The 20211-nt window shown below is 44.1% G+C and overlaps 2 protein-coding genes across 6 annotated transcripts in view; one reads left to right on the forward strand and one right to left on the reverse strand.

Moving 5' to 3' along the window:
* The first annotated feature begins 78 nt into the window (after positions 1–78).
* On the forward strand, positions 79–2252 carry LOC119551325 (syntaxin-18). Its single transcript, XM_037860623.1, has 2 exons — positions 79–1179; positions 1939–2252. The coding sequence occupies exons 1-2, from the start codon at positions 181–183 to the stop codon at positions 2125–2127; spliced, it is 1188 nt and encodes a 395-aa protein (XP_037716551.1). The 5' UTR covers positions 79–180; the 3' UTR covers positions 2128–2252.
* Positions 2253–2696: 444 nt separating this feature from the next.
* LOC119551276 overlaps positions 2697–20211 on the reverse strand; it is a 35552-nt gene continuing 18037 nt past the window's right edge. For 2 of the 5 annotated variants that reach the window (XM_037860545.1, XM_037860552.1), the window contains exons 3-7: positions 5789–9842; positions 5655–5720; positions 4778–5521; positions 3610–3750; positions 2697–3127 (exon numbers count right to left, since the gene is read on the reverse strand). In XM_037860545.1, coding sequence (XP_037716473.1) covers positions 2874–3127; positions 3610–3750; positions 4778–5521; positions 5655–5720; positions 5789–9842 — 5259 coding nt within the window. In that variant the 3' untranslated portion in view covers positions 2697–2873. The remainder of the gene's footprint in view (positions 3128–3609; positions 3751–4777; positions 5522–5654; positions 5721–5788; positions 9843–20211) is intronic. The other 3 variants (XM_037860562.1, XM_037860571.1, XM_037860578.1) reach the window with 3 other exon arrangements.

A 20211-nucleotide genomic window follows, 5' to 3' on the forward strand; every position in this document is an offset into this window, starting at 1 on the left:
ACTAGCCAGCCCTGAAAGGCTTATCGATAACATGTCGATAGCAAAATAGCTAGTTCAGCCATTTTATGCGCTAGCCAGATTGTCATCTCACTGACACATCAAACGAACGGTCACTCTGCGCTGAACCGATGATGTGGATTTAAAAGTTAAATTATTTTAAATTAGAAATAACAAATAACCATGGACATCACCCAGAGATTTAAGGCCAGCGTGATGACGGTGCGCCTCCAGCGCAAGGCCGAGCTGGCCGGCAAGTTGAAACCAGCGGCGGCCAGCGCAAAAACTGCACCCACTGGGCCAAAGGACGACTTCGCCAGGGAGGCCAAGGAGGTGTGCAACAAGATCACCGCCCTGCGCAATGTGCTGATTGAGAACCGGACCGCCTACATGCGCATTGGCCAGCACCTGAAGTCCGCCGCCCACATGACCGACGCCCAGCGGGATCTGATTGACCGCGAGTCGGAGAAGTTCGTCAGCTTTTACACGACGCACCTGGCCAAGATGCGCAGCGACTGGAAGGGCGTCAAGCGGAAGCCCCAGGAGCGTCAGCACATCGACGCCGTGCTGGACCTGCTGGTCAGCTATCTGCACAGCGTGGAACACATCTATCTGGACCAGAAGAAGTACAGGGTGCAGCACGAGCTGGAGACCTACAGGCTGCTCAAGCTGGCGGCGGACAAAAAGAAGATCCCAGTGCGTCCGGCGGGCAGCAATAGTGGCAAGCTGGGCAGGCGCCAGGTCAGCAATGATGAGAGCGAAGCCACTGAAGCTTCTCCTTCGGCAAATGGTCACGCCGATGAATCTTCCGACAATGACTGGAATAACGATGGCTGGGGCGACTGGGAGGAGGACGAGGAAGAGGCCGAGGTGGACGACCACGATGGGCAGGAGGAGAAGGACACCGCCCAGGTCAGCCAACGCAAACCGCGCTCGCGCAAGCGGAGCAAGCACAATAAACCGGCCCTAAACGACTCGTCCTCCAAGGTGGCTCTGGACGAGGAGCTGCAGAAACAGCAGGAGGCCGACGATGAAGATCCCCTCAGTGCCGAGGATGTGCAGCTGTTTGAAGCTGAGAACGTGCACATCTACAACTTCCTCCAGGGCGTCTCCGAGGAGGTGGAGCAGATTGGGAAAAACGTCGTGGACATTGCCCAGCTGCAGGATATATTTACCGAGAAGGTGAGATAGTACTGTCATTAGACACTAAGGTTATATTTTTCAATGTCTTGTTAAGGTTCTAGTAAGGTTTTCAGTCAGAGGAAGTTAATTTTAATTGTGTTCCGTAGTCTTTTCACACGATTCCGTGAGAAACTCGACTTACAAACCTGAAGGCGATCTTTTCATTGCCAGTTTCGTACCGTTGACTGACAAATTTAACAAGAACATTTCCTATAGTGGTTCATTTTCTAGTCCTTAATAACAAAAGTTACCAGCACATTAAGAAATGAGCTAACTAATTCGTGTGATCAAGGTCCACTTTCTCAATCTCCACCCAAGACTTGCGTTCATCAAAAATGAATATACAATTGCCAACTTTATCAATCCCTAAAAATATAAGCAAAATATTGTGAAACATACATGGTTTGTACTTTATTTACTTTTCTTAGAAACTTATAAGACATAAGATGCGCATATATTAATTTTATTTTATGTTGATTGGTTTAGTAGTGATAGTGGGTTATTTTTGTATAATGAGAACTAAGCGTTCCTTATTGTCAAGATGATTTCTCATTTGAGTGGCTGTCCGTGTCGTGCACTTAATCCTTCAATCAAAAATATTAATTGGTCCACGGGAATAATCCCCTAGCTGACTCCCTACATCCTTCACGATTGCGTAATATAAGTCGGCTCCTGATTAGCATGCAATTAATTAGCAACTACTTCCATATGGAACCTCGTTTTAATCGTCTTTAATCCTCTTAAAATCCCCATTTTTAGGTCGCCATGCAACAGCACAATATTGACAGGATTGTCAGTGCCGTCGTGGGCTCCACAGAAAATGTCAAGGATGCCAACGAGCAAATCCGCCAGGCCACCCAAAGGAATGCTGGCCTTCGTGTGTGGTCGCTGTTCTTCCTGCTGGTCATGTCGTTCTCCCTGCTTTTCTTGGACTGGTACTACGATTAAGTGAAACCCCAAAATTTATGTTAACATCAAAAGGCAAACATGTTTGTTATCGTTGGATCGCACTAAGAGCATAATTGTTTATTACATAATTTATAAATAAAACGAAAATAATTGTATAGGCTATTCAAAACTGCCTTGTTTCATTCCAATGAAACGACGTACAACAATGTGAAACTAAAATCGATTTGAGCTGGCTTTCACGTCTCAATAGTATGTTTAAATTATATACCAAAATGTTTAAGTCTAATTTTTTTTAGTGCTGCTTGGTACATTGTTTAGATCTAGGTCCTTAGTCCTATCATTTTCATTAAACGCTCTTCGAAAAATAAGTCTAACTGGGAACGGAAATCAGCAATATATATTCATATTTATAAATGTCTATGGCCTAAAGCTAACCTTTGCTTATTTCAGTTGGTTTCATTGCATGAATGTCTATATTCTAACAAGCTTACGGTCTAATAATTTTTAGCCTTAAGATTTGTGTCTGAGGGAGTGTATCATCCTTGGCTTAGTCGCTAGGTAGTGTATTTTTAGTGCAATATTGGATTGCATTCAATGCAGTCTGCTGGTTCTTTTTTTTGTTAATTAGAGCTATTTGTTGTTTGGCTCTCCAATGGGAAGAATGGAAGCTATTTGCCACAGAATGTGGTGATAGTGTAGGAAGGCGCCGTTATTGTTTGGCTAGGTTGCTCGTGAGTTCTTATAACTAAAGCGTTGAAAACTAAATAATAATCCGGCCCCCTGGGTTATGGCGTCGTGGCAATTGTATCCAAAGCCAGGCTGTTGCCAGCACAGCTTTCCACCGAATTGGGGTATTCATCGGGGCTGTTGTACACGTGTCCACCGCTGCTCATCGGCGTCAAAGGGGTCTCCTCGATGGGTGTTGTGGATGGATCCAGCACCTTATCATTGCTAGTGGTGCTATTATTGTTGCTGGGTGACTTTGATGCGACTTCCTCGGTGATAAATACGCCCAGTGGCAAATGGGTTTTCATGTGGGCTAAATCAAATGGAGACAGAAATTAGTTAGTACACGACTTAAATGGCATTATTTCTAAAGCAACAGGTGCATCTTATCATAGACCATGCAGAAAAAAAGCCGGCACTGGACATATAACAATCTGTACTCCAGTTTATCTAGATAAACTTGAAAATACCCGTATCATTATTTAGTTATGGATAGTATTGCCAACTTTGTCGATACAAGATTAGATTAGTAGATTACAAAAACAGTAGACATTACAACATTTAGACAGCTAGGAGATATTATTATCTATTAATTGAGCATTAAAATGTTACTGATACGGAACCAGTTAGTAATTTATGGGTGGGTGCCAATAATTCATATCCGAGTAACAGCTTGAGCCCCATTGACACTTTTTAATGACCTCATTAGTTATACCTTCGAGTATTGCAGTTATTTTCAATAACCGAATTAACAATGTTGGCAACACAACACCATTATTGGACAAGAGACTTTACCCCGATAACCCGTGAATCGCACAAAGGAGCTTGGGCAAAACTTGCATTTGTAAAACATCTCGCTGTGGGTGCGTCGATGCTTGCGCAATTCTTTCAGATACTCGAATGTCCGATCGCACCCGTCGCACTGGTAACCGAGCTCTGGAAAAATACAATTTCGTTGGCCTTTGTATCGTATCTGCATATTCGGATCGGTTGTGTTTTAGCAATTAGGATTCACACATTGTGATCTCGAGCCAACAGACAGATAGAGCAAATAAAACACCCATCGCAAGCGAATGTGGTAAACTACAGATTTCACTAACTCGCGGAACGGACAACCAACATAAAACACATCGATTGAGAAATGTTCGGGGGGTTGAAAGTGCGTTGCAAAACTGCAGGAAATGTTGCTGTTTCAGCAATATAAATGAATCCCATTGAATTAAGCGGGGGGAAAGCAAAAGTAAAGCAATTAATATACATCTAACAAATGTTTATTCAATGGAATGTAATCATTACCCTTTTTCTTAGAAATTCCCACGTGTTACGAAACGCACTTCTACCATACTTGTAGCAAATGAATACAGATAAGTGTTCGGGTCATCGGATTAATGACAAAGGGCAGCTAATTGTCAATGATTAGGAAAGCTCGGGGTAAGAGCTGGCAAATATCAGCGGGTAATTATCAGAGTTCATACCGTCGGGTGATTAGCTTTTATACAAATTCTTGGAAGTCGTTTGACTGGGTATACAACTACCATGCGTTTTTGGGACTTGTTTTCATGTTATCTTGACATGGACACCCACAGGCAGCATGCTTAAGATCATAAACAATTTATTTTAACTTATGGCCAAAAGCATAAGTTTCAAGCTGTGTTATTTCATGCCAAGCATTCGGAATACCCATGCCATAAATCGATATTGGTGTTCTCGAGACCAAAGCGAAACCTTCATGGTTGTCATACCTTTGAAACACATAACCACGGTTGAATAAACTGTATACAGTAGGTAGTACAACAATATATAACGACAACAATTGATGGAGGATTAGTAAGAGGCTTATAATTCAAGCTACGACAGAAAAGCACTAAGACTAAATGAATGGGGGATTAGTACACGGTAGGTTAAACGCTAGGCAACACAAAAACCCTTTAATGGTGCGTCGGATTCGCCCCCCGAAACTTACCACCATGGAACTTGATGTGCGTCTTCAGGGCACTCTCCGTCCCAAACTGTTTGCCGCACTCGTCGCAGGTATGCGGCTTCGAGAGTAAGTGCACCGTGATCTTGTGCAGCGTCAGCTGCGATGGTCGTGGGAAACGCACGCGACAAATGTTGCACTCATATGGTCGTCCCTCCACGTCGTGCGACTCCATGTGTCGGTGCAGAGCCGTTCGCATGCGATATCCACGCTTGCAGATGGTGCACACGAAAGGCATCGTTGTCTGGGCTCCGTGCGCCAGCTGATGGTGCTTCTTCAGGGCAATCTCATTGGTGAATCGCTCCTCGCAGTACAGACACTGGTGGCACGCTCGCAACTCGTTCATCTGCACCGTGGGTGGGGCTGGTGATGGAGGCGGAGCCGGAGAAGCGGGCGGCGCCGGGGAGGCTGGCGGCGCATGGTCCACCGTCGACGAGGAGGGTGACGACGACGGCGAGGGTGAGGCCACTGGTGTGGCCAAATGCAGCGGACCCTGTGGCCCAACGATCACGCCACGCTTGCGGTACTGTCGCAACGTGGTCGTGGAATCTGGCTCGGATTGTTCCGGTGACGGCATTGTTATGTGCTGCGAGTACATCATGGGCTGCGGCGACGGAGCCGAGACTATGGTCGAGGGCGGAGTGAGGACCGTTGTCGGAGCCTGCAGTACCGCCTGCTCCTCGCACTGCTCGTGGCCGTGGCTGTGGCCGTGGTTGTGGCCGGAAGTGCCTGCAACGGGTGGGAAAGAGTAAAAGTTTTAGATCGGAACCAATTTATATCGTATAAATCGCTTGGCTGCAAGTTGTTTGGTCATGGTTTATGGGGCAGCTAAGTGATTATACCACTATTCCATTCAACTTACAGTCTTCGCAATCGGGACAGCAGAGAATCTTTCGTGGCGTTGTTGGGCTGGCCTGGATTTCCATTGCTGTGCATAAGTTTTTGGCGTAATAAGAGATTGTTTCGGTGAAAGTATAAGAAAACAAAAAAACTCACTTGATGGATGGGGCGATTGCGGCTGCATTATCGGCTGTTGCTGTGGATGCTGCACTTGCAACGAATGCTGTTGTTGCTGCTGCGGCTGTAACTGCTGCAGTTGCTGCTGCTCCTGATGTTGTTGTTGTTGTTGCTGTTGTTGTTGCTGCTGCTGCTGCTGCTGTAGTACTTGTAGCTGATGCTGTGGTTGCAGCTGATGCTGCTGTTGCTGCAACCTTGGTTTATACGGTCTACCCCGCCTCCGATCTCCGGTGATCTCCAGCTGAACGTCCTCCACACTCACAGCCCCCTGAGATTCTGTCTTCAGTTGCATGTGGAAACGCTGGATGTGAATGTCCAGAGCCTTCTGGGCCGGGAACACCTGAGAGCACTGGCCGCATTGATACTGCTGCACCACATGGTGGCTAAGGATGTGCTGCGATCGCTTGGTCCGGCCGGCAAATGCGAGAGGACAGTGTGGACAGTTGAATGGCGCCACCGCCGGATGCAGATCGATGATATGTCGGCTGTACTCCAGGCTGCTGGAGAATCGCGGTCCGTTATGGCAGAAGCGGCACTTGAGCGTCAGGGCCCTGCCCTTGGGCGTTGTGGCGGGAATAGGGGTCACTTTGGTGGAAATAGAAGTGGCTCCCGGCATTCCCAATACTGGATGGCTTTGTACGACTCGACTTTGTTGCGACTGTTGCTGCTGCGTTCCCTGTTGCGGCTGATATTGCTGCTGACGGTAATATTGCTGCCGTACCTGTTGGTGTTGCGTGTTCTGGAGTTGATGGATATCGTTTCTGTAGGCGTGCATTGGTGCCTGTCGAGGATTGCTGGCTGAGGCCACCGGTTTCTGAACATCTTGTTGCTGAATCAGTATCATAATCGGTTGTTGCTGCGCCTGGTGATGTTGCTGTTGGGCCAGTTGAATTTGCTGCTGGTGATGCTGCTGCTGACGATGTTGCTGCTGGTGGTGGTGGTGATTCACGTGCTCGATCATGTAGCTGTCTTTGGGTGCCGGCTGCAGCATAGTGTAAGTTTCACCCTGCTGCGGATACAGATCGCCGGCACTGATGTAGTATGTTGTAGTTGTGGGTGAAACACTATCGACGGGGGCACTCTTAATGGCCTCCAGTCCGCCCACCGTTGACCACTGGAGCTGCTGCTGCTGTTGCGACTGCTGTGTCTTCCACTGCCTTCTTTCCGATCCACCCGAGGGCAGCGAGATGACCTGCATCTTGTTGGAGGATTGCTGCACCGTCTGCTGGACAATGTGCTGCTGATAGATCTGCTCGTAGGTGACTGTCGTCGTAGTGCCCCGCGTCTGGACATGGGGCACTATCTGGGACTGAAGCTGCATCTGGGGATGCATTTGAGCAACCACTTGTTGCTGGCCATGCGGCACGATTTGTAATGTTTGCTCATGATGGTTTTGGACTTGAATCTGAGGCACTATCTGCGGTGGGATCTGAGATTGGTCATGAGATTGTACTTCAGGCTGATTTTGTTGTGGAGTCTGCACTGTCAGAATTTCGTGTTGCAGCTGAGTCTCAATTTCAGGTTCCATCTGTATTTCAATTTGGGACCCGACTTGAGGTGATGATATGGGAGATTCGTTCGGAGAAGGATCGGCAGACTCATTTTGAGCCTGAATATCAGGTTGCATCTGGAGGTTGGAGGCTTGGACTTCCATCTGGACAGTCTCCTGTGTCTCAACTTGGGTCTTGGCGCCTTGCTCCTGGGGCTGCTGATTTGGTTGTGCCGGCTGAAGATCCCTTAGGAACTGAGTAAGCTCTAAATGCAGGTTCTGTCCCTGTTCTGTAGTGGTTTCAATATTCTCAAAGCAGGGAATATCGTTCTGGAAGCCAATCAGTTCGCTGCTAAAGTTGCTGTTATCGAAGGGATCATCGGAGGCATTGGGTTTGGCCTCCGGTTCGGCACGTGGACTCTGTTCGAAAGGATTGGGCGGCGATGAAACGGACGTCTCTTGCTCCGTCATTGGAGCATAATCGGCGGGAGTGAGAAACTCATCAATGTGGGCACAAGTCGGTGTGTACATGTGCTGGTCCTGCATCTCGTTAAGGATGCCATTAAGAGTGTTCTCCACGTCGTTCATCTCCACCTCTAGTTTCTGCTTAGCATCCAGATCATTAAGGGGCAGCAGGTCCGAGGGCGTGGGCGATGCCACTGGAGTGGTGGCCTTCAGCTGCTCAATGCCGTTTGCACAGTGTTTGGCAAACTCGGCCATAAAATCCATGGGCGTGGGTCCAGATCGCACCACCTGCACCTCATCCGCGTCCGTCTCATCCGTTTCCCCCGGTGGTAATGCTTCAATTTGATCGGTTCTGAGTGCCACAGCAGAATTGAAGCTATCTGCTGTAGCACTCTGGCAAAAATTTTCATCGTTCTCATTGTTATTGACGTCATCGGGCTGCATGGGCAGATCCTTGGGCGTGGCAGATTCGCGATTCGGCGACTCCTCGGTTTCGGGATCCAAGCAAAGGCGACGCTGTAGATTCTCGTCAAGGGCCTCCAGCGGTATGCTCACAATGATCTCCGGCTGCTCCACTGAGTCAGGTTGGTCTACAGATCTCACCGGTTGCTCCATGGATTCCTGCTGTTCCATAGCAAATGCTTGCTGCTCCACAGTTACCAGCTGCTCAACAATTTGCGGTTGCAATTCACTGGGTTCCGTGGATGAGGTCAGTTCCCCGGATTGCACTAGATCGGCTTCAGCTTTGATGACATTCAAAATGGATTGGATTTCCTCTTTAATGGGGAGATCATCTGAAGCATATTCATTGGGAGCGGTGGTGGCTTCGAACTGTTCCAGTAACTCCCGGTAGGTTCCAGTAATTTCATCATTTTCATCAGTACAAGGATGTCTGAGGACATTTAGATCAGCTTTAGGTAGTTCTTCCTCGACTTGAACCAGTTCCTCAACGCCATTGGGCGCTTTATCTTCTTCTACAGCTTGCACCTGGTTGGAACTCTCTATCAAACCATTCGATGTGATTTCCTTCTCCTTTTCACCCTGGCTTATATCACCACAAACTTTGTTTGAATTAATTGGATTACATTCCTCTTGGACCACATTCGATGGTCCTTCCTTTGGTGCATCGGATGTGCTGTCGATGGCCTCATCGCAGGATGGGGCCAAGTTCTCCACCTTCGGTTCCGGCGGATAAATATCGTTTTGATCAGACTTTCTTTTCTCTGTGTTAACTTGTTCTGTCATAACTTTTCGCTTCAACGGCTCCCTTCTAACCAGCGATCGTCGTTGTCGTTTGGGGGGATGGTATATTGGCGCATTCCTCGGACGCCGACCCCTGCGGGGCAATAAATCATTGACTGGCGACGAGGGTTTTGCCTTCGGGGGGGACCTCACCACAACACCGATGTTCGGTGCGGCACTGAAGGCGGTTGAGGAGGAGGGATTGCTGTCGCTCTCGAAGCCACAACATGGACCCACGGACAGGTCGCTTGTGTGCTCACTGCTGCTGGTGCTGCTGCGTTGGCGCGATGGCGAGGGGATGAGGAGCTCCGGGGAGCAGCGGGACGATGACCAGGTCTCCGAAAGTTGCTTGCGGGCCGCCTTCGTCTTCCAGGGCATGCTGCTGGCATCGATGGAGGGACGCTCCATTTCACAGCCAATGGAGAAGGTGCGATATTTGCGCAGACGAAGTGGCACTGGACTCGGCTTGGGTGGCGGTAAATCCTCCGATTCCGTGCGCACCTGCTTCACTGCAACAGCTGCTGAAGCCGATTCTCCGGAATCGGATTCCGATACCATACGGCGCTTTCGCAAGGGCACGGTCAGGGGTTCCCCGCTGAATGTCGATGTGGATGTGGATGTGGATGTGAAGGCCTCACTGTCCTGACTCTGACTCTTCTTTTGGACTTTTTGCTGACGCTTCGCTTGTCTGGCCGTCTGGCGGTCGGATATCTCCTGGGCAAAGTCCTGCAGGCGCTGTTGCATCCGTACACATTTCCGCCGGAACTTGGCCAGCATCAAAAACTGGGCCATGCACTGCCGGCAGATTTCTTGCGGCAGTCCATCGTCGCGATTTATCTGGAAGTGAAAGAGAGGGTAAAAAATAAATATTCGATTCGATGGAATAAATCATTGTTGGCATTTAAATTGTCATTTTGGGTGCTGAATGATTTGCAGCCTTTGGCTTCCCCTGGGTTCTCTCACAAAAACCAAAAAAAAAAAACCAAACCAGAGCTTATATGGCACAGTGAATTTATCGCATTTAGTAAATCAATGAAATCCTAGTCTTTCCAAAGTATTACACAAATGTGTGCTTTACTTTGTTATGCAAATACCAAAATCCTTGTGACAAATAGCCCAGCGCTCTTTCATTGATTGAATGTTTGCAACACGTGCAGTGCTCAAAAACATTTCAGTAATGAAATCGAAACCAGGCGCATCCGTTCAAATTATGATTTCTAAATATCAAACTCTATTTATAGAAACAATATCCACCCTTTTTATAACATGTGGGGACATTAACTTTTCCATACCCGTGTGGCGAATTATCATATATATTATTAAGCGAGACTTGAATACAAATTTGCTATTAAATACATTGCTTGGTACTTCAGCTTTGACTTACTCGAAGAGTGATTAGACAATAAAATTGTTAATCCAACCGACTTCCTGCCCAGAAACACGCCCTGTCTTTCACTTAGTCGTTTTGTTGTTGCGGCCGAACTGGCTAAATTATGAATTAATTAACTGACATTGAACGTTGAAAAAGCGAAGTCAAAAATCTTTCGCTTCGAATCGGAAAGCCAAAACCAGCAGAGTTTATTAATGATTTATGGGCAGCTGGCCGCGGTCGGTCGTTAGTTCGAAATCCCCCAATCTGCACAGGTGGCGAAGGCGGATCGGATCGAATCGTATGGGATTGGATTGGATCGAAACCGTATGGAACGGGGGGCATTCGAGTGGCAAAAAATTCCAGCGCCCCACAGCACAAGCACCTTCGTTTTCGTTTTCTGCGGCGATTTGGAGCAAATAATTTGCTTTTGTTTTCCAACCGAGTGGTTTCATTAAAGACGCAGGCAAACATACGGCAAATCATAATGCCAACAAGGCATATAGTACATATAATTTGGTATAAAGACCGCTTTAATTAGGATTTCCTAATCCCTAGTTTTTTTTTTTTTTTTGCATATTAATACGAGCCTTCACAAGTGATGAAATAGTGCTGCCACACGCGAATGCTACAATGTAAATTCAATTGCTTAAGTTGCAAACGGAATAAAGTGCAGGAGTGGCAAGAAATCAATTAACAAGTTCAAGATCTTATGGAAAGCTAAAAAGAAAACAGGGCCAAAAAATCCAGTTACTTAATGTGAAAGGAACGGGGGAAACGGCGAAAAGGCGAAGAATGCTGATACAATTCCGAACATACGTTACCCCAGGAGCGACAAAGAGCTGGGTAATGAAAAAAAAACAACAACTGACAACGTGATTTGTTTCGAGATATGTGCTTAGGTTATGGTAATGGCAATACTACAGTTCCCAAAAATGACATAAAACCGTACAAGAGACCGACCGACCGGTCACAATTTATGCAGAGCTCGGCGAAAAAGACTCCGGAGCGGGGTCGAGTCGGAAATTTGAACGATTTCGAATGCAGATGCCGCCAACAATGCATAACCAATGTGTGGATTGGAGTGAGTGTGGGGGGTGGGGATCATCATCATAGTGGTGTGGAACTGGCCGAAAAACCAGAAAAGAAAAAACAACAGTGAAAACCAAAAGCTCGAAAAAACGAGCAGCAGTCTGCTGGCTGGCTATCTGGGTAAAAAGAAGAACCGACGACAGACGCAACGGACCGCCGTCAAGTGTAAATGACAATCCAAGTAAATGCCGTCCGGCTGGATCAGGCGGATATATAGATAAATGTGCATGTGTGACCGAGTGGACCGGCGCATAAAATCGACGCAAATGCGTTGAATACACTGTGAATTAAATACATAAATTGTTTGCACACACATAATAAAAATAAAGTCCCAAGTGGTCGAAAGGTTTTTCGTGAAGTCCACACACACGCAAACCAATAAATAAATAAACAAACGCACCTGTATATTCAGAAAAAAAACCAAGAAGAATTATCCCCATCCCAATTGCCAACGATGTGACAATAAGATTTGTACATAAACTTTATTATCGACCATCAGGCGCAGGCAGATAAAATCGAAATTTATCACACCCAAAGAGTTCAATAAAAATTCAAAATGGTTGACAAAAAATAAATATTATACGAAAATATAATAAGCAAGTCATCAAAGTACATATATGTACATCTCAGATTCCAAAAGAATGTTAATTGTGTCTTCGTAAAATTGATTATTACCCGTAAAACATTTTAATTTTCGGTATATTCCACAGATGATGCTCAGTATAAAAAAAAATGCTGACAAATATTGTACTCAGCTTAAGAAAAAAAAAGTGTACAATATGTCATCGGAAGTTTTTTTTCGCAGTCGACTGTTTATACGCTAGACCGGGCATGACACAAATAATAAAAATATAATATGGTTATTTAAATGTTCGTACACCTCTTAGATGGAAATAAAAAAAATACAGGCAATGAGAAAGCGACTGATGTGCTGATGTGCGACTATCACAAGTATGAATTTTAAATTCCATTGGGTGGAGCGCGCTCAATAAATAACAATCAAAGGTAGCATCAAGGCTTAAAAAATGTTTTCAGTGAATCATAATGGCGCTGGATAAAACGTAAATAGCGGTAAAATGTACATAGCGAATATGTCGAAATTTGTAAAAAGTTTTCAAGACACATGTTCATATTATAAGGCCTGAAAAGGTCTCTCCTCTTTATATGCATTGTCAGCCATTCCATTGATTGACAGTTAATTATTGTCTTCCATAATCGTTTTTTAAAGGCGACACAAATGGTTTTCTTAAGTCAAACAAATATATTTTAAGTGCCTTTGTGTCTATGAAGCTGGGTAATTTATTAGTTTCGAGCAAGTATCAAAGGGTGACATAAATGCAAACATTCTCAACTCCGCACTGGCACACTCCGTATGTTATGCTCGTAAAGTTCTTTCCCAGCGACTGCTCTTATTTGTCTTGCAAAACTGCAGTAATCCAAAGTGGACAAATAACCCAGAAAGCCACACAATTGAAAGATTAGTTCAAGATAAACGTCGTTCCAGCCATAGAGCAATAATGATTCCGACGAATCCGATTCCGAAACCTATTCCGAGTCAAAACCATGGCAATCCGGTGCCCCGAGGTTCGATTTGTCTTGGCCTCTGAAATGTCGGTTGAACTCGTCGTTTTAGTTTTATTCGTGTTCGTTTGGTCCCTCTCACCCGTTTTGGCACAGACAATTGTTGGAATTGTTTGTTGCCCTTTCTCTTCCTAGTTTCTCCTATCAAAGATACGCGGAGAAAGGGCGGTTGTGTGTATTGTGGGGGATTAGACAAAAGAAACCCTCAAACACGCCATGGAAATCGAGTTAATTTGCACTCAATGTGCAAGCGAATTACTGGTAAGAAAAAGCAAATGCCAATACAAGTAGAAATTAAAACAACAAACTTGGCAACAAGATGGATGAAGGCCAATACTTCAAAATGGCAGCCACAATACACAACACCCTTCTAAACCTTTCCCTTTCCGGGGATCGATTTTTAAAATAATTTAAAACCAATCTTACTTGGCAACTTACACCGATTGTTTTCTTTTATAATGAACTTAAGTCTAATAATTTGAGAAACGTGGCACTGGTATCATTTCACCTGAATACAATTTAAAGAAAGGAGCTGCCAGAAAACAATAGAAATCCAATTGTTATACAATTTATTTTTTAAACGCAATTAGAAAGGCATATAATTTTTATTTCATTTAATTGGCAATTGAAAAACATTTGTTACACAATATATATTTCGTAACAATATTCAATATTTGCAACAGGTTTAACGTATACGGAAAGCATCTTTGGAAATGCTAAGTGATTTTTAATTGAACATTGCCTTTGGGTTTAAAGAACCGATATTGATATTTTTAAATCCGGCAATGAGCTGTTCAGAGTCATTAAATGCAACTTGTTTGTGAAATGATAAAAATATCATTGTTGTGATATTTTTTATAAACACAACAGACAATGAGATTTGCTGAGCCATTAAAACGCTTTTTAGAGAGATTAAATATCATCGGATAGTGTAACAAAAGCGCAATAATCGAAACGGCAATTTGCTGGCAACCCAATATGGTTGCAGCAATGGGATTTCTGCACTGAATTGATGACGCCGCCGGATGGACGATGGTGGCCAGTTGGCCTGCCTGTTGGTGGAGCGAAAAAACGAGAAATTTAATAACCGTAAACTGTTGCAAGAAAGCCGGACTCATAAATATAGTCGAAATGGGCGGCTTGGCTGGCTGGCTGAGGGGAAAATTGAGTGAGAGCGAGATAATAAATCGCTGCGATGCAAACATAAATTTACATTTTTGATGATGATAATTCTTGTTGCCAAAGGAGGAGGAGTGAATAATTGAAGAGGAAACACCCTCGCAGAAATTGCTGCAAATTAAAATCTAAATCCAAAAGTCAACAAGGCGAGCTTCTTCCACCCAAGAAGTAGAAGCCAAAGCCAGCCACTCAATGTTTAACTAATTAAGAGATGAGCCCCGGTTTTGGGGTGTGCTGTAATCCCTGTTCTACATGGCTGGAAGGATATGGGATGATGCTGGTGATGCTGATGGTGTTGGCGTTGGTGGTGGCGGCACTCTTCAGCCAGAACAGTTTCCGACTCTAATGTAGCCCATAAAAAGCCGCAGCAGCTGACAGCAGAGAACCAGCGATTGTAATCAAAGTATGCACTCGGAATAATATTTAGTATTAGTTTTAGGAAAATTACTATTTACTTTGTATGTGCTGGCCATCTCAAAATCATATAATCAAAGTCTGCACTCGAAATAGTTCTTTTATATATTTAAAGAAAATTACTTTGTGCCATGTGTGCTGTGGCCACCTCAAAATCAAATAAAGGAAATGACCTAAAGCGAAAATGCATTAAAAATCAGGAAGTTGATTGTCAATCGAAGACCAATCATTTTGTAAATTGATAGCCTGCGGGATAAATGGCCTGTAATAATCAAACACTGGTTAGCCAGCTAACGAGTTTCGGGTTCCATTTATTTTCTTGGTTAAGCCCAATTTAGTTAGGGATATCGCTGGCATTAAGCACAAGAAAAGCCAAGTATCTACAATGGCACATGGCAGTTTAACGACACGACAAATTGAGAAACCAACCCCTGGTAAATTTGTTTTCTTTTCAATTACATGGTGTTTACTTTAAGAAAACTACCCATGCGTGTTTTGGGGTATGTGGCATTACAATTCTACAATTTTAAAGTACCCGTTGGTATCGATGTTCTTTTATTTTTAACAGAGAAACAACAACAAATGGACCTCCTAGTTCCCAATACAAATTAGGTTGTTCTTTTGGTTTTTAAGCCAAAAAGGAACTTTTTTCTGCGTGAGCGAGTGAGCGAGAGGGACCACAAGTCAGCCAGGACGGATACTTAATAAATCATACGCCCCATGGCGGCGGAAACAACAGAATTAGACAAGCCCCCAACAACCCAGAATCCACAGGAGGGAGGGAGTAAAACCAGGGGGCGTTTTGGGCGGTAAATGGTTAGCATTTTGCCAGCCAGCCAGCCAGCCAACCCGGTTCGGGGATTCCCCGCGAATCTGCAATTCTGTCAGAGGGTGAGTCGGTGGGTGGGTGAAGTGCTGCTGCTGCTGCTGCTGCTGCAGCCACTTCTCACTTAAATCAACCCACTTGTAGAACTCTACCACTCGAGTTGGCATTTCACCATTTGGCTTAATTGCAGCGGACACAATGTACAGAAAAATTAAACAGCAAAACAAGCCGCAACAAAAAATAGAAAAAAGGATGCCTAGTGCGAAATTCCCTCTTTTACACACTCTATGGATAAATCTGCCAGTCCGTATATGTATATACAATGGTTCACATGTGCTAATAGGCGGAGCAACAAAAGCCACAAAAGTGGGGGGGCTGTGGGGCGGGAAACCCGATACAAACCAGGCCACCAACGGGATTCCAACATGGGCGGTGGGCAAATGGGAGGTACGACTGGAAACAGACGCACAGAATGACCGGCCTGGCATATCGATTAAGTGAGGCCCCGAAAAACAAAACAAGAAAAATCGAAACAACAACAATGGACACCCAAGTGATCTATTTTAAAAGTGGAAATCGAACTTGCGCGGGGGATGGTGGGAAATATTCCGATTGCCTTCGTATTTCCATTTAATTCATTCACATTCGCATATATATTCGACCATGAACTAAATCTAAACAGATTTATAGCTGAAATTCGTTTAGCACACACAACAAAATAATGCCACACACATCTTAATTACCCACACTGAACTAGATCTACGAGACTCGAAATAAAACACAGCGTTATAGAAGAAGCAAACAAGCCATTCTGGGAAAAAGATTCGCGCAAAGCAGAAAACAATGAATAAAGTTCCTTTGTATAAACACAAGATAGCTGTGGAAAAGTATCATTATGCGGGTAAATTCTATATACTTGGCGAATACCATTTTGAAATGTTTTCGGGCCCAAGAAAGATTTAAATTCGAGTGAGCAAAAAAAAAACACAAACGATTTTCGTTGGAAACTTTGAGATTGCTATCCGCAGCGGACGGGTTCCTTAGATGCGGCCATGTTTCACCATTGCCTCTATAAGACATCTAGTGGTTTATCTAATTTCGCAGAGACAGAGGCTACGACTCCGACGTCTCAGTTGCGACACTTCCTCAAGAGATCAGCAATTCAGATGGGCCAGCCTCTTGCTTCTTCGCTTTGTTTCCCAGCCAAAGGTCAGTCGCGCTCTATCAACTGGATGTGTGAAAAGAAAATCCAACGGATGCAGCGATCCGTACCATACAATATACAATACTTACTTTATTTTAATCACAATGTATGGGAGATATACTTTCTTTTCAAAATGCCGTTGTTATTTCGAACTCGCTTTTCATATCATTATTTATTTTCACATTATTTATTTATTTTTACGCTTCTTCAACTTTGTGGCAGTTGAATAAGATGTCTTTGAATGTTTGCTTGTCGAAATTTTTTCCTTGGCTGTCGCTCACTTGGCAACTGTTCGTTTTGCATATGTTATAGGTTTGCTTTGACTGCTGGATTTCGGCGGCAGACTTGAATTTTAAATTTAAAGTATTTATCGCAAAACAAAATTCTGTTCAGTTATCTACATTTCTCAAAAGTAATGCTTGCACATTTAAAATAAGTCGCATTTGGCGAAATATTTATTTTGTTTTTTTGTTATTTTTGCTAATTATAATGTTGGCGGTCTAATCAAAGGCTAAAAGATCTCATTGATTTTTTCACTTTTCAAATAATTATTCACAAAGATATATATAGGTTTTTTGAAATATTTTCTCATAGTTTTTATAACGAATTCATGGGTGTTAGAAGAATGATATTTTATTTTCGGGTTTTTCTGTCACTGGCAAAGGCCAGCCAACTTTGCCGAAGGTAATTCTTCACTCTGCTAGAATTCTTTTGAATTCTTCGCCTTTGAATTGCAAAGTATATTTCACTGATTTCCGTTTGGCGACATATTCTAATTACATCGCCCCAGACACAAACAGATCTCCCCGGTGTTTTATTTATAACTTTCGGCCTATCCTTCCTCGTACTCATTCACATTTGGGCCCCGTAGAATCATCGAATCAACGATTTTTAGGTAGAAAATGCTTCTTGTTTTCAGTGTTTTCAATGATTTTTGAACAAATTTACGTCCGTGCGTGCGGATTCGCTTTGACCGGACCAGAACTCGAACAGATACTGAATGAGAGGTAGCTCCTGTTTTTGGTGGACGTTGGCGCGGCAAACCTTTCTAACTAATTTGATTGGAATATGCGCACAGGAGGGCGGCATCTGGTGGTGAATCTAGCGAATCTGCTGCTCCTGCTGGTGGTCCGTCCGTTGGTCCGCCGGAACCGGTGGTATGTCAGTGGGGGATTAGCGTCCCCGCAGATCCCCCGGATCCCTGGATAACCTTTGCATCGGTTTGAGATGCGGCTCTTTGGTTGGCTGGCTGCCTGATTGTTTCTGGCTGCCGTCGACGTACTTGTTGTTTCGGTGGCTGCAAAATGTCAAAAGCGGTGAAAAATGAAGCCCTCCGCTTTTGATGTTGTCCTCCTCCTGGCCGCCAATGCATCACAGCAAGTCGAGCAAGTCGAGTCCCCTTTTGGCCACCCTTGGTATTAATTTTTCATTGGCGTGTGTCCGGGACAGACGGCATGGGTTCCCTGGGCCACGGGCCACGGGTCGTGGATCACGGCAGACACGGCCAGGGGGATAAATCCATAAAACAATTTGAGAAATTAAACAATCAAAAGGCGTTAAGTGTTGCTGACTTTTGCTCGAGGGTTGATTACTCCCCCTTGTTCGGTTTTCTGTTTGTATGTTGCCTTTGGCTGGATGCTGATTACTGAGTTGCGGATGTTTAAGGCCGGTTTTTATTGCGACCAGCTGGTTCTTCTGGCCGTATTTGCGTAGTTGATTAACCCGGCCCGCAACATGGGCAAAAAAACATGCTTTGTCACACATCATAGCAGCGGTTTTCTGTGTTTATGTGCCTGCAGGCCTCCAACCTCCAAACTTCCCAACCACTGCCACTTAAATGTATGCTCTTTTTTTGCCGGGCGTGAAGAGCATTTTATAAGCTTTTATAATGCACTTGAGTGGTCCTCTGGTCCTCTGTCCAGCTACTAGATTGCTGGCATTACTGGCATTCTTTGGGAACTCCGGCGTTTACATGGGGAAAATAAAAGAGATTTGCATACCAGTAGGTAGGTACGACCAAAGGCACTTAAATTCCTATAAACTACGGTCAAAACATTGTGGCTTGGCATTCTAAACCCAGGTACAACTAACCTTTTGCCGGAATATTAATAAGCTTGTGGTACCACAACAATAAATCGTTTGGAAATAATAATACCATAAACTAAAATATCTGCAAAATCAAGAAACATTGAAATAAATAACGAAAAAAAATGCAATATACACCTCGAAAACCTTCAGAAACCACTCGCTAAAGTGCAAAAACCTGATTATAAATGATAATGACATCTTATGCAAATATGCTTGACATTCTTATAGAATCACATAAGTTAACTTGGTCTTTGTTTAAACTCATTTTTCTTAAGCTAAACAAAAAATAAGTATGTGTACAAATGTTTATCAACAAGGTCTTTTGAGAAATCAACATTTATACATATATTCTTCCGACCCAACTCATTTCGCCATCTGCCTCTTGAAATTTTTCTGATAAATGCCATATTTTTGGATTTTTCCCACTTTGCTTATATCAATCATTTTTATACCCGTTACTCGTAGAGGAAAAAGGCATTCTATATTCATCGGAAAGTATGTAACAGTAATTCTTTAAGTTCTTGCACAGCGCAAGTTTATTTCAGTAGGTTGCCCCGCCCACTTTAACGCCCGTAGCGCTAAAAATCGGTCTACCCCCACATATGTTTAATATTTTGTAAAAGTGTAAATGGGATTATTCTGATTATCAATATCCATCTCCTCCATGCTAAAAGTTTACCAAATCAGACCAATCATTTAAAAGTTATAAGCAAATAAAGTGTGCAAACTCGGAAACAGCCGATTTGCTGCATGCATATCTCCATCTCCCTCGCATAACCTTTAGCTGAGTAACGGGTATCTGATAGTCGAGGCCGTCGACTATGGCGTTCTATCTTGGTTTTAGTTATGGCCCTCTAGACAGACGTCTTTCACTTTTGATTGTTTATTTATAAAAGTTTTTGTTTGCACCGTGTGTGCGCACACTTGTGAGAGAATCTCTCATTTTGTGGCCTTTTCTATGCCCAGTTTTTCTAATTTTAATGTGAAATTGGCCGGGCGCCCAAATTAATTAAGCAAATAAACCAGCGCAGACAGAACAGAAAACAAAAAAAAAAAGGAGATAGAGAGAGATGGGTATATAGAGATAGAGATGAGATGATACACACGCACTCTCGTTACTCATTAGGTGGGATTTTCTGCAAAAGCCATAAAGAGAAATTGCAAAATGGCAGAATAACGGGAATGCACACATTATCCACCGCCCACTCTTGCGGTCTGTCACCTGCAATTTGTGTCGCTTTCGAGGGGCTTAGCATTTTCGCAAGGGACATAGCCCCATATGACAGCGGGGATTTGGCATTGTAGGTATATGTATGGCTACTAAAAGCAAGCTTCTGCTTCTGCTGCTTGGGGAGTGTGTAAAACTACCCCGAACCGAAGAATATTAAGTTAATTCGAGCGGAAGAGTGTTGGCAAAGATGTTATAACGTAACGTGTATATGAACACGACACA

The sequence above is a fragment of the Drosophila subpulchrella genome, chromosome 3R (assembly GCF_014743375.2).
Source record: "Drosophila subpulchrella strain 33 F10 #4 breed RU33 chromosome 3R, RU_Dsub_v1.1 Primary Assembly, whole genome shotgun sequence".
NCBI lineage: Eukaryota > Metazoa > Arthropoda > Insecta > Diptera > Drosophilidae > Drosophila > Drosophila subpulchrella.

Excerpts from the sequence above, each read along its gene's own strand:
- LOC119551325 (XM_037860623.1), top strand. The coding sequence starts at position 181 with ATGGACATCACCCAGAGATTTAAGGCCAGCGTGATGACGGTGCGCCTC. Across the intron at positions 1,180-1,938 it reads AGGATATATTTACCGAGAAG|GTCGCCATGCAACAGCACAA; the intron begins GTGAGATAGTAC and ends CCCCATTTTTAG.